General features: G+C 45.9%; 2 protein-coding genes across 3 annotated transcripts in view; one reads left to right on the top strand and one right to left on the bottom strand.

Moving 5' to 3' along the window:
• Positions 1-6,207, top strand: part of LOC106747330 (protein Shroom) — a 49,999-nt gene extending 43,792 nt beyond the window's left edge. For both annotated transcript variants that reach the window (XM_014624739.1, XM_014624740.1), the window contains 3 exons: positions 1,541-1,751; positions 2,152-2,418; positions 2,761-6,207. In XM_014624739.1, coding sequence (XP_014480225.1) covers positions 1,541-1,751; positions 2,152-2,418; positions 2,761-3,012 — 730 coding nt within the window. In that variant the 3' untranslated portion in view covers positions 3,013-6,207. The remainder of the gene's footprint in view (positions 1-1,540; positions 1,752-2,151; positions 2,419-2,760) is intronic.
• Positions 6,208-6,637: 430 nt separating this feature from the next.
• On the bottom strand, positions 6,638-12,497 carry LOC106747329 (heat shock 70 kDa protein cognate 4-like). The gene is made up of 7 exons (XM_014624738.1): positions 12,296-12,497; positions 11,320-11,438; positions 10,766-11,095; positions 10,071-10,469; positions 9,183-9,554; positions 7,673-8,050; positions 6,638-6,865 (listed from the first exon to the last, which is right to left on the bottom strand). The coding sequence occupies exons 1-7, from the start codon at positions 12,495-12,497 to the stop codon at positions 6,746-6,748; spliced, it is 1,920 nt and encodes a 639-aa protein (XP_014480224.1). The 3' UTR covers positions 6,638-6,745.
• Between the last annotated feature and the right edge of the window lie 1,567 nt (positions 12,498-14,064).

The raw sequence follows: 14,064 nt of genomic DNA, 5'->3' as shown, positions 1-14,064 counted from the left end.
ATCAAACAAACACGTATATTAAATCCAAAAGAAACTTTTCCTCCGTGTGTTCACGACTGTTTCCTTTTGAGCTTCAAACTTATCTTACGTACGAAGCTTGCATCGTGCACCGCGAAAGATTGAAATCTCGCTCGTCTTCGACGCGCGTGCTTTTTCAATATTGATGGATATTGTTTTGTCTCTCGTCGTCTCTCGTACCGGCACGTTCGATGTATTTTACGCTCGGTGTAGACGATTCTTCTCTCTTCCGTCGATTCCGTCTGTCTCGCGGCACATCGGGACAATACTTCTCCCGGCACACTCAAGGAGAAAGTACCAAAGCATCGAGAGCGTTGCGTAATCCGCCATAAATGATATTGTCAAGACCAACTACTCAGTGCTCGTTCTCTACGCATCATATTATTTGCCAGTCTCCGACGTATGGCTGAAAGTGACACATCGTATACTAGCAGAGTGCGCGCCGTACTCGACAGCAAGTCGAAAGGGGAAATGGAAACGGGGCCTCCAGAAAAGTAGATACGATCTCCCGTTTTTATTTCGTACGGTCGTAGACGACGGACGGACGGACAGACGTACATCCATCGGAAGTTCTGTGTGCCACATAACAGCTTGCGATCGTAAATTAAAATTTCACGTGTCGGACGAAGTGTGTGCCCAATGACGCGGTAAAATCCCCGTCGGTGACGGGAACGATCGCTCAGCAAAATCGATAACGGAAGAACGGCGTATTATGTCAAATTAGTTTTACCAATGCCGCGAACTTTCTATCATATTTTACGGGAGGTGGAGGTAAAGACGAACGCTTTCGAAAGCGATTTTGAGCAGCGATCAAATCGCAACAATTCCGCACAGGCACGGACATACATGTAGTGTATGCGAATGGTGATAAAAGAAACGATTAAATAATGAAAAGTACGCTCGCTTCCGTCTCTCTCTCTCTCTCTCTCTTTTTCTCGACCGTGTGGTACTTCGTTTCTAATTGATTTCGAACATAACTCTCGGCGGTCCACGCAATGGAAGAATTTTTTAACTAGCGTGCACACTCCGGAATGATGATAGCTCACTTTCCTCTCTTTATCGCTTTCTCCTCTTCAATAGACTCGCCTAGATGCGCGAGATCGCGCACGTTATCATCGTGCGAGTGGTGATAATCGACAGGAACAAACATCCCGTTGAGCCGCCGCGACCTTCCTTCCATCCGCGTGCTCGGGGACTTACCAAGTATTACCAGCCTCGTTACTCATCTCGAGTTGCGAATACAAGCTGCGAATTCCGCGCTGAGGAAGATTCCTTCATATCCGCTCACGAATCATTCCGGCCTCTCTTTCCTCCGTCTCTCTAAAAACGTCGGGATTAATTCAATCGTGACTCACACTCATTGACGCAATTCCTGCCTTCTCGCAACGATTATAGAAGAATTTTTGCATCGATGCTGTGAAACGGGGAGTGACTGAACGGCGATGAGGAAAGGAAGGGGGCAGGGACGCTTAGGCGGCATTAACCGGCCGGAGGTGTAATCATCGCGATGAATTTCTTTCAGGCACGAAACGATACCTTCGGCTCCCGTCACGCCACTGTCGGCTGATCCTACTAGCCCCCTGTCCCCCACTTCGGCTTACTTCACGACGTCCGAGGGAAAGGCCAGGTTCCTGACGAGATACTCGCGGGACGTCACGGTGGAGGGATTAACACGTCAGGAGGATGCGCCGGCGGTTGTACCGACGAACAGCCTTGACCTTAGGCAAAAAAAGGTACGACTGGTAGCCGCGCGCGCGCGGAACGCGGGGGTATAATTGAACGCGTTACAGAGCGTTCTATAATTAACTCCGCCGAGCGCGCGTCTGCCCGCGACTAAATTCGATCGGCACGCGGTTCGCGGGCCGGCGATCGTTATTACCCGATCGCTCGCGGATAAGGACGATAATAAGTATCATTCCCGGGCCGGCCTGCGTGGCATGATCGAGTCTTATGTAAAAGTGTAATTACCGCACTTCGGGACTCTGTGTTATCGCGTACCGCTGCAGCCCAGACCCGTGTTACCTAATCGGTTTCCCACGTGGCGAATCGTTATCTCGGCTGATCGGCTATTCCCTTCTTGTTCGAGAGGCTCGACCGTCGCAAAATATCGCATGTACCGAAATGGTCTTTCAGGAGGAACTGATGATGCGGCTCGACAAGAAACTGGTGGTCCTCAGGGCCGAGCAGGAGGCTGTAAGGGAAGAGGGCGATGTAAACGAGGCTCTGGGTGCGCGAGTCTCCGCGCGCGTTTCCGCCGTGGCTCGTCCGCCGGAAGCGTCCAAGTATCGGCTTCATGTAGAGGAAGTCGGCAAGATTACGAGCCTTCTCCTCGGTCTCAGCGGCAGGTTGGCTCGCGCTGAGAACGCCCTTTATGGAATGCCGGCCGACCACGCGGAGAGAGTAAGTATTGTAACCTCCCGTTTCCTTGTTTGCCCCGGCTCGATCGTTCTTCCGTCCTTCGTGTGTCATCCGTAGCTTGCGTAGGACTCCAAGGAGATACGTGATTATTTCAAATTACCTCTTCTCTGTAAACCGTAATGTCGTGTTATTATACGAGTAGTATTCACCGCTTGATTATCATCTTGGACTTGATTAATCTTCATTAATTTCGTTACACTTGTATAACAATCAGCTAATATCCCTATGTGGTTTGTCTCTTCTTTGGGAGGATACGCGCGACTTTACGTAAATTTTATGAATACACGGCGGTTTATTGATCTTTTCTCTCGATCTTACTTGCAGAAAATTCTGGAGAGCAAACGGGACAAGCTAATGGATCAATTGGAAGAAGCGAAGACTCTGAAAAGTAACATAGACAAGCGCAGCGTGAACGTGTCGGCGATCTTAGCGAAGTACCTGAATCAGGAGGAGTTTGCCGATTACCAGCATTTTATCAACATGAAGGCGAAACTGATAATGGACGGTCGCGAGATACAGGACAAGGTGAAACTAGGCGAGGAGCAATTAGCCGCGTTGAAAGAGGCAATCGACTAGTCGTAACGATGGACTTACACGCTAAGTTATTATGAAATCAATTCGTGTATAACCGTGCATCTTCAAGCGTGAACAATGAAGAAGTTTCGCATAACGAGCCGAAACCGACTCGAAAGCGTAGGTTAATAGGGATGAAAAATTACGGGGACACGCGTAGGTACACTTTGTTCCAAGCCTGGCCCAGTATTGAAAATCCCGGGATTTCTGAGCACGCGCAGCTGCAAATGGCAAATATTGCATTACAACCAAGTATTATGAGCATATGCTTACATTTTTCTTTTATACATAACTGTTGGGTTCTGAACGACCGTATTTTCGAAGCGTTTCTGTATTTATGTCAGACGAAAATTATATTCGAAATTGATTAAATATTTTAGATGCGTTTCTTTGAGATTCATTTTTACGGTATACATTTTTTACGATAAATTTATATTAGAGCGTGTAAATTTCTGTATTAAAACAAGATTAAAGACATTGTTATTTAAAGTGACAGATAACGCTATTAAAAGAAAGACAAAAAGAACGCAAACGTTGAGTGAATTTGGTGCACACGAAGGGTGATCGGAATTTTCTTTGCGTATAATGTGAAATCACAAGTCGCAGGTTGAACCCAATGTCCTCACGAGCCAAGTGTGATCCCGAAGCCTTAAGTGCCTAGTCTTTGTTAAGCTTGCGTCGATTTTCTCGTGTTCCCCCAGTGAACCATGAAGAGCGCAATATTTCGCCGACATATCGCGCGACTAAGGAGAATATCACGAGGCACTGCGATATCAGACGATTGAAGACTAAGAATGTATCCTTTACGCTTCCGGACTTTGTTTTTGGAAGAAGACCGAAATTGTACCTTTTTTTTGTCGTAGCACAGAGATGCGTCTGTAAATACAAATTACCAGGTACGATGCGTAGTCTTTAGAAAGTCTGGAAAAAGACGGAACGCGCGCGTAACCAAAAGACGAAGACGACGAATCGTTATCCAGGTTTCATGACGTTGTGCGAGGAGTAATATACGACTCTCATGTATACACATATCTGTACTATCCTTCGTGTACCGATCAACGTTGATAATTATCGAGTAAAACGATGCTCGACAATTGGAAACGTGTCGAGCGATATTAAGGATATATATCTCGGCGAAGTGTCAAAATTTTAATATATTCATTAGAAAAGGAAACACGCGTATCTTATGTATTTCGAGTCTAAGCTTTGCGCGCGATTTGTATCCAGAAGCGCGCCGATGACGCGGTGCGGTGTAAGTAATGCTCCGATGCAACATTCGTCCACGATCGTGCACGATTACGGACGCTCGGAGGTGCGCGATTAACTGACAATCGCGAGTTGCGAGTTCAGACGAGCTCTGCGCGAAGGAAGCGCGTAAAGATGCCACCGAGGGCTCGGAAAATGCACACTGTACCGATTCACAGTGAGTATACACTGAGAGCCATGAACGAACAACGAACGAACGAGCGAACGTGTAATATGAACGTGTATATTTGCGTCTAAACGCGCGCGAACTTTTTCCGACGAGCCACCTTATGAGCAAATCGGCCCGGAAAACCTTCAGTTTGGATTCGTTGTGGCGTACGCATTTCCCAAATTGCAACAACGAAAGTTGTTCAAGTTCGCTGTTCGTCCCTTGGTCGTACGCTCAATGTATACCCAGCTGAATAATTCGTTGTTCGCGGCGTACGAATCACCGGATGGTCGATTTAGAATTACTACGTGGTGCCTTCTTATTTACGACATGTGATACGAGAGTAAAGAGGAGTTCACGTTCTCTGCGCGCGGCGCCTGAATCACCGAGCGTTGCGGGCAACTTGTATTTGTATATAGTAATAAGTAGGTTAAAGCGCATACACACATACACACTCACACTACTCCTGACACGTGAAACACGTACACATGCGTACTTATATACACCCATGCGCGCGCATATGCGCAAACACTTGTACAACGAAGTACTATTTTTACGTATTGTTCTAACCCCCGGGGGTCCTCGTAGACCCCTATGACGCTTGTGATCTTATTTACTCTGTACGACCCCACCAAGGACTCTCGAAAGTAACGTGATATCGCGCGCGTCGTATTTCGAGCCTCCATGGTGGTCCAGCGAGAAATTTTATGCCACGGTCATTTCGATAAATTCTCATATCTCGTCTCAATGTTCCGCCGTCCCGTTTCTACGTCCCTGTTTGTAATCCCCACGCGTCTTCTCTGCTGCCGACTGCCCCCTCCCCGCTCGTCGCTACTCTACCGAGGGCGGAGAAGAGATGAAACATGCGAAATCACACGGAAGGAGAGGTGGTCCTCCGAATCTTTGGGCTCGGTAATGAGACATTTACCGTGGATCCAAGGATCTCGAGACGGAATCCATCCCGACCGCNCCCCCCCCCCCCGTATGAGAGGAGCGCGACTCGAAGAACATCCGGTTTCGTTCATCGGTCTCGTGCGCGTTACGTAAAGGATATTAACGTGATAATATCAATGCGCTTTGATCTCAGACGGTGTAACTCGGGTCGCGGATAATGAAGAGAAATGAGAGAGAGAGAGAGAGAGAGCGTGTCACAAGCCGGGACCGGACTGTCACAATGAACAAGGATCGCGCGTGAGAAAGACTGAGTACAGGGCATAAAATTTTGCGGCATAATAGTCAGTTTCTGTTCCTCGTTTGTTTCTCGATGTCCGCGAGTCGGCTGCGGCGGATAGTATAATGATCTTGCCGTTCGACCGGAAGCAGCAGCAGCCACTATGTTGTAACGCAAGCAGCGCTGTACCGCGCGGCGGCGGCGACGACGGTGTCGGATGCAAAATGGTCAGCCTTTTATCGCCGCCTCGCGCCCGTTCGCCGTGGGTAAGACGCGGCTGTTGTACATAACAAATTAATCGAAAACATGGTGCTCTGGATATCTATTTTTTACGAGAAGAAACGTTCCATTAATTCGTAAGCTATCATTACCACTTAAGGACATTAATATTTAACATTCTCGCTCTGTGTACATATTACCACGTATATAGGTTTTACGTGATGCGACGGCAACATAATAATTACACATACAACTCGCGCGTCACCTATAAAAGCGACGACGCTAGGTCGTTGTTAGTCTGATAATATTATCCCATGCAAATGTACTACAAGATCATTTACGGTAACTACGTTTCTCAAACTTGCTTGCAATAAATAACACGTTGGAATTTCAACGAGATGTGTGTATCTTTCTGCAACGAGACACCCGTTCGTATCACTAGCGAGGATACGGTATTCCAGACAAGCCAATTCTAAGAATGAGCTTAGAATTAATATCGGAAGTGCTCTGTTACGATAGAAACTTAATTATTAATGTTCAGTCGTGCGTCAATCATCTCCTATGCGACTCGCACGGCTAAATATAACTGGAAATCATAAAAACATTTTCGCGAATCTTTTTAACAATAATTCGTCTTTCATTTGATCGTTCCAGCCTCTTAAGATTTTTTTCACGTCAAAATCTACGTTTTATTTAAACAAGTAGCGAATCTATCATGTAAGAATTTATATCCTAAAGCTTTTGGAGATTCTTTATTTCGAAAGAATTCTACTTACATTGTCTTCCATTATAAAGCGATTAAAACTACAATTTAGTGAATTAATTTATAAATATTGAACATATTTGTCAATCATTAGGCTATAACATCGGAGATTATTTGTACTATCGACTAATGGTATTTTAATTCTGCCTTCGTGGTCCATAACGCACAATTAATCTACTTCCTCGATGGTCGGACCGGTGTTACCGGCAGCAGTTTGCCCGCCGCATCGCGAAGACCTCGGTACAGCACCGGCGGATTCGTAGAACTTCGTCATGATAGGCTTGCATACCTGAAAATGATTCCTTTCGTTATGATACAGTGCATATATTAAACGATTTTCACGACGCGTCGCTTAATTATCAGTTATCGGTAGAAACAGAGATAGAAACTCGAGGATACTTTTTAGTAATAGTAGACAGCAGAATAAGTATCATCAAATGTAAAATATCGCACCAACTGTACACTTGCAACTTTATACGGAAAACCATAAGAATAAGGTTACGAAAAAGACATTTACGTTGTGTTTGAAAAACATTATGATCTATCCGGAAGAAATCTATGTATTCATTTTGTAGTCACTTTGCTGAACACAATAGCATAAGCGTTTGGCAAGAACGAAATATAAAACAATTATTCATGGCAATTCGTCATTGAATTAATTAATGCTCGCAGTTATTAATTAACTTTATTGAGTACATTAATAAAAGAAGACATCAGTGTGAACAATGAAAAAATACACAGAACAAGCAACGCATGCAAAAGAAGATTTGGAAGGGAAATTATTTATAAATTAGTAACAACTCTCATCGATCTTTTCACGAAACCACAAGTATAATTCATCCTTTTGGACGGTCTCGGATATCATAAAACGACAATTACACATCTATCTAAATGCATAAAACTTGTCTCATCAAACTTATCTTTCCGCTATGATTCAAATGTATTTCGGTGAAAGCGCCGAGAAAGCGACACTACGTAAGCCCGATGCATAGAAAATCACATCGACGCCATTCCACTTTCCGTGTCTTTCCCATTCGGACGCGCACCATTACTATATGTGTGAGCGCGCGCTGTCGGGTAAAAAATATAGAAGTACCTTCTCGGCTTCCTGCAGCTTCGCCTGGTACTCCTCCTTCGCCGCCAGCGCGTTAGTGTCCATCCACTTGATAATCTCATTGCACTTCTCGCCGGCGCGCTTTCGATCAGCCTCCGGTATCCTCTCCTTGACCTTCTCCTCCTCGACCGCGCTCTTCACGTTAAAGCAATATGACTCGAGGTCGTTCTTAGCCGCGACCCTCTCCCTTTGTTTCTCGTCCTCCGCGTGATATCTTTCCGCTTCGTTCACCATTCGCTCGATGTCTTCCCTGCTAAGGCGTCCCTTGTCATTGGTGATCGTTATTTTGTTCTCCTTGTTCGTCGACTTCTCCACCGCGGAGACATTCAGAATGCCGTTGGCGTCAACGTCAAATGTAACCTGCGGGACCGAAGGGAATTCCGTGGAAAAAAATCGCGACACCCTTTCCTCTCTCTCTTTCCCTCCGACCGCCCACCCCTTCGGGCCTAGCCGGCCGTCTGCTTTCGATTTCTTTCGTTCCCCTTCGGTTCCGTTCCGTTCGCCGACCAGTATCCGGATGCTTATCCGAACGGTCTGACAATTCCAATAGAGCCGATTTGTGCGCCGATGGCAACGGGCAGAAAAGGAATCTCGAGACACGAGAATCGCCGCCCTCTGCCTCTGCTCTTATCCTTTGAGCCGACCTATACATCCTCGCCCCCCGAGGATTCTTCCTTCTCTCTCCTCCCCCTCTTTCACCCCCATCTCTCTCCTTTTTTTCTTGCTTTTTTATTACAGGACTCGTGTCTCGGTACAGTCCATTCCGGGCCTATTGCCTCGCAGGATTGTTTTCTTATCTCCGACGTCGATCGTCGGAAACGTTTATTAGCGGTTTTAGCCCCGGAGGCTCCCTCTTTTAATTACTGATCGGCGATCGTTAAAGTGGTCAACCGCGGCAAAGGAAGGCGCTGCGGCGTGGATCCTCGCGAAGAAAGCAATTGTCTCCTCGCGCACAACGAAACGGCGACGCCGGCCGCCGAATACGAAGAAACACCATGCGATTCTGCCGTTTAGCAGTGTATTATTTACCTCGATTGAAACACAGCGCTTCGCCGCCGCCTCGATACTCCGATATATAACAACCCTCCGGAGTTAGCATTCGGAGATAAATTAATCGCACTACAGTATTCAATACTCAAACTTCGCGGAAGCGAGCGAAGTTTGTTTCGTGAGGATTTTACATAATGTTTCTCCCAGGGAAAGGTTACGATAATATAATTCGACGCGGCTCCGGACGAACGGTATTGTTTCTACGCCGGCTTCAAGTATATCAGGCTTCGGAACAATCTTTAGATGCACTTTCCTTCGTGATTCGATTAAAATTTACGATTATTACGAGAAACTGAATAAGAATCGGCAGAAGCGAGGCGGAGCCGCTTCGCAGGAACGTTCGAATCAATAGAACTGGAATGTCTCCCCCTTTTTTCCCCCGGCATCTCGTGCATCCCTAAAACCGGTATCGCCTGACTCCGTTATATTTCGTGAAACCTACTTCGATCTGAGGTAGGCCGCGCGGCGCTGGCGGAATGCCGAAAAGTTCGAACTTCCCTAAAAGGTTGTTGTCCTTGGTCATCGCCCTCTCCCCCTCGTAAACTTGTATCAGCACGCTCGGCTGATTGTCGGAGTACGTTGTGAACGTCTGCATCTGCTTCGTCGGGATCGTCGTGTTGCGTTTGATGAGAGCCGTCATCACACCGCCGGCCGTCTCGATGCCGAGCGACAGAGGCGCCACGTCAAGCAGCAGCAAGTCCTGCACGGCTTCGGACTTGTCGCCCAGCAGGATAGCCGCTTGAACCGCGGCGCCGTAAGCCACTGCCTCGTCCGGGTTTATGGATTTGTTTAACTCCTTTTCGTTGAAAAAGTCCTGAAATAGAGGGAGAAGGGGGAAGAGAGGGCGAGTCCATCGAAAATTAAGCGTTATCGATCTCCGGAATATCGGCAGGCGAAACGAAAATACATTCGTTCCCTTCACGGTGGGAATAACAGCAGGGGTGTCTGTTGATTTTGTCATTCAGCTCATTAATGCTGTAACGAACACCTGGGAACAACCCTCGTGTTTTCTCTGCGCGCTCCACCCCCGCAACTTTTCTCCGCGTTAGGACAGAGGAGGAAGGAGGTGGAGGAGGCGGCGCATGGAAATTGAATCGTATTTTAACGCGTTTTATCGCCGAACCTGTATCGACATTATCTCGACTCTTATCGCGGGAGATTCAGTCAACGATTGTTAATTCGCGCGATTAACCTTGACAATAACATGTTAGACCGTTTCCTTCCGCTTACCCCCTCTTTCACGTTTTGTGCAAGACGCTGAGTGATACTAAAGTAATAATAAGAGTAAAAGTAATTTACGATTAATTAATCGGGCAATATTAATCGATACCTGCAGCAGCTTTTGTATGCGCGGTATTCTCGTGGAACCACCGACTAGCACTATGTCGTGGACGTTTGATTTATCCATTTTAGCGTCGCGCAGCGCCTTCTCCACTGGCTCCAGGGTGTTCTTGAAGAGGTCTTGGTTCAGTTCTTCGAAACGAGCGCGCGTGATGGAGGTGTAGAAATCGACGCCGTCGAGCAGAGCGTCGATTTCGAGGTTGGCCTGCGTAGACGAGGACAGGGTTCTCTTGGCACGCTCGCAGGCGGTTCTCAACCGACGAAGGGATCGCTTATTCTTCGTCAGGTCTTTCTTGTACTTCCTCGCGAACTCTTGCGCGAAATATGTGACCAGACGATTGTCGAAGTCCTCTCCGCCGAGATGGGTATCACCGGCCGTCGATTTCACCTTTCGTTTCAGATACCGATTAAATACCATCGATCAAATGCGTTGAATCCGCAAGATCATCGAAGGTACGTCAAAAAGTCTCAACTGGGGCAACAGTTTCCAAAAATAGCATGCCATTACACTTACTGTGTCGAATTTCCTTATTGTAAAAATTCCCTGATAATAATCGCGACTAGTCGGAAATAATGATAAAACAATCCCCAACGTAGAAGTCATTCTCTCCGACGCGGCGGAGGCCATTTATTCTCGCGAATGTGCGGCCGTATTGGGACACACGAGCCACCGCAGACTTTTACCTCAAATATACCATCGTCGATAGTCAGTATCGATACGTCGAAAGTACCGCCGCCGAGATCGAAGATCAGAACGTTCCTTTCACCGCGACCCTTTTTGTCGAGCCCGTAAGCGATGGCGGCTGCGGTCGGCTCGTTAATGATCCTTAGGACGTTCAGGCCGGCGATGGTACCCGCGTCCTTGGTAGCCTGACGTTGAGAGTCGTTGAAGTACGCCGGCACCGTGATCACGGCGCTCGTGAGGCTCGCGCCCAAGTAAGCCTCCGCAGTTTCCTTCATCTTGGTCAGGACCATCGAGGAGATCTCCTCGGGAAAGAAAGATTTCACCTCCCCCTTGTAATAATACGCAACGAGTAATTAATGGAGCGCTACGAGGATGAAAAACATTTATCCGGATGAAACTTATGAAGAAAGGAACGTGCTTAGTCAGTATGACCGGCCCGCTTCTCCGCGCGCGCGCGCGCGCGCAGACAGCTATTTTCTTTTCTCTTTCATTAAGCGTATCTCAGTGGAGCGGCCTTTTCACTGCGATTTATTTATATAATTAATGCGCTCACTTTATATCGCAGTCGGATTTTCGGCTTGCCATTGTCGTCGACGACAGCGAAGGGCCAGTGCTTCATGTCGGATTGCACCGACGGATCGTCGAACCGTCTGCCGATCAATCTCTTGGCATCTGCAAGACGATCTCGTTCGGAAATTTGCGCGTATTCGCTACTTTAGTTCTGGAGTACACAATTTATAGCGTTCAATAGAACATCGGAGTTTCTATATTCGATATTTTAATTAAACAAACGCGATCCTTCTCCGAGATATATATTAGTAAATCGTTAAACGTGAATATATATCAAATTGTTAAATGAGAGTCAAATTATATTAAGTGGATGTCAAATTATAGTTTCTTGCTATTGGTAAAATTAATGGAGCCGTACAGATTTTCAATAAATATTGTCACGAAATTTGCACTCTTTAAACGTATCACTTTATCGTGCAAAGATAGCCGATTAAATTGCGTCGAGATGTAGCCGACTAATTAGAAGAGAACGCGAGTCCAGCTAGAACAACTGTTCCAAAAGGAAGCGATTACGGCTATTGTCAACGTCATAAACATGGTCTGTTATAGTGGGCCGACATGGACATATCCTCTAGATACGTATACGAGCGACAATAGATATCTCTCTCTCTCTCTCGAGGGCGAGTCGATTTGGCGGCGCCGAAACGAGCGCATTACCGACTTCACCGAGAGTTCCGGCGCTCGTACCTTCTCTCGCCGCTCTAAACACGGGAATACTGCAACTGCTGGAGTGGAAACAAAACTAAAAATCCGTATACCCCTGGAATGAGCCCGCGTTTGTGAGTAACCGTTGCCAAATCGCGCGATTTCGGCTGGACTGTCAAAATTCAAATCGAGATTATCGCCGCGATTGCACGCGAAAACCAATCTCGCGAAGACTATCGGAACTGCGCGTCTGGGAATTCGCGAAGGAAGCCAGTCGACGTAAAATCGCGCAGGGACGGCCGTACAAAACTCACCGAAAATTGTATTCGTGGGATTCATCGCCACCTGATTCTTCGCCGCGTCGCCGATTAGCCGTTCGGTCTCCGTGAACGCGATGTAGCTCGGCGTAGTGCGATTACCCTGATCGTTGGCGATGATCTCCACTTTGCCATGTCGAAAGACCCCGACGCAGGAGTACGTTGTGCCCAGATCGATTCCGATCGCCGGCGCCGTCATTGCGGACTTTAGATTTTCGAGTTAGACTGACGTGGACCCCAATATCGTTGAGTCGCGATTCCGTTGTTTGTCTCACACGTCCTCGTCGCGTTGTCTATTGTCCTGTCAATTTCAGGTCTTCTCCGATCCCGAGCGTCATGATCGCAACGATGAATTGTGTAGAAACCGACGACCGGTTGCACCCTTGTGCCAACGTCACCGTTGATTCCCGTTAAATCGATTCCCGTAAAAATGGAAATATCAGAAAATTACACTACGCAAAAAATAAAGAAATTACGAATAAGTAAAAATAATTTTCACGAAGACCACATCGATTTAAGTATTGTCAAAATATTGCAAGTTATGGATTTTGTGTGTGCACTTGACATGTGACACTACCGTGTCTTTAGATTTTTACCATTTGAGGATATAAAGGATTTAAAGTAGTTGTATCGTAAAATGCCATATTTTCAGTGGCGCGTCACTGGGGCCACTCATAAATTTAGTATTTATTATCAAGCAATATCATGCATCAAAATTACGTTCCTATAGATTTATTTGACTATCTAAATAATAAATATTAATTTGAAACGAAGTTGAGGTAGACATGTATATACAATATTACAAACATGAAAATATATTATTTTTTTATTTTTCTTATTAATGCCATTTTTATGCATCAGTTGATTTCGTAGAAATGCACAAATAATGCATAGAAAGAATTCTATAAATGTTTAAGTATAAAAGTGTCATGTTTAGTTGCGAATATCTCAGCTTCCGAATGGTCAACCTATTTATAATTACGCCAATAATTAGGTCATATTTAAAAACTCACTTTATGCTACAACTACTTTAAAAATGAAAATATTTTCTGAAATGTACTTAAACGTAAACACAGGTGGAAGTGTAATTGCGTATGTAGACCAAAAAAAATCGGTAAAATATTGCAAACATTGGCAAATATGGGTTTGTGTGTACATAACCGACAAATATATTGGCAAAATAATTGTTTGTAGTTGTTAACTGTTTAAAGGAAATTCAATATTTTTCGGTAATATTGTTTGATATTTTCTCGTCCAAAATATCGAATATTCGATATCAATTTTTCCAGTCACTCCGCGTTATCGCGCTCGGCGACACGCGCGTTGATTACTAACAATATTTTAATTATTATATATTCGATTAACAATTAATACAACAGGCGCAGAAGGTTGATTAAAGTGTTGATTACCGAGGCCGATGGCTGCAATTACACGGTTCTTTGTAACGCAGAAACTAGAGCGCGCCAGCAAAAACACGTATGTGAGGTAAATGTAATTTTAACCAGCTTAAAATCCTGCCCTGCATGACAATTTTGGAAACAGCCGGGAAGGTTTGATGTGAATCATACGTAAATTCGACACGTGACACGTTGACTCCCTCGCTATCGCATAATCTGAAGGGGACCGAGCGTTCGTGACCAGCGTCGTGAGTCGAATAACGAACGAAGGGTGGTAGTCGCGCAGCCTATCCCTTTTATGACGTCATAATAAAGTTCCGATATCGCTCGACGGTTCTCTTCTATCCTTTGATGACGAGATCTTGCGAG

Source organism: Dinoponera quadriceps, unplaced genomic scaffold, assembly GCF_001313825.1.
Source record: "Dinoponera quadriceps isolate SergipeBrazil2010 unplaced genomic scaffold, ASM131382v1 scaffold2305, whole genome shotgun sequence".
In the NCBI taxonomy this organism is placed as follows: domain Eukaryota; kingdom Metazoa; phylum Arthropoda; class Insecta; order Hymenoptera; family Formicidae; genus Dinoponera; species Dinoponera quadriceps.
The sequence above is the reverse complement of the archived record's forward strand: the minus strand, read 5'-3'. Positions and strand labels throughout refer to the sequence as shown.

Coding starts and splice junctions, on each gene's coding strand:
- LOC106747329 (XM_014624738.1), bottom strand. CDS start 12,497: ATGACGGCGCCGGCGATCGGAATCGATCTGGGCACAACGTACTCCTGC. Junction 11,439..12,295: donor TCCCACGAATACAATTTTCG/GTGAGTTTTGTA, acceptor ATCGTCTTGCAG/ATGCCAAGAGATTGATCGGC. Junction 11,096..11,319: donor AAATCCGACTGCGATATAAA/GTGAGCGCATTA, acceptor TATTATTACAAG/GGGGAGGTGAAATCTTTCTT.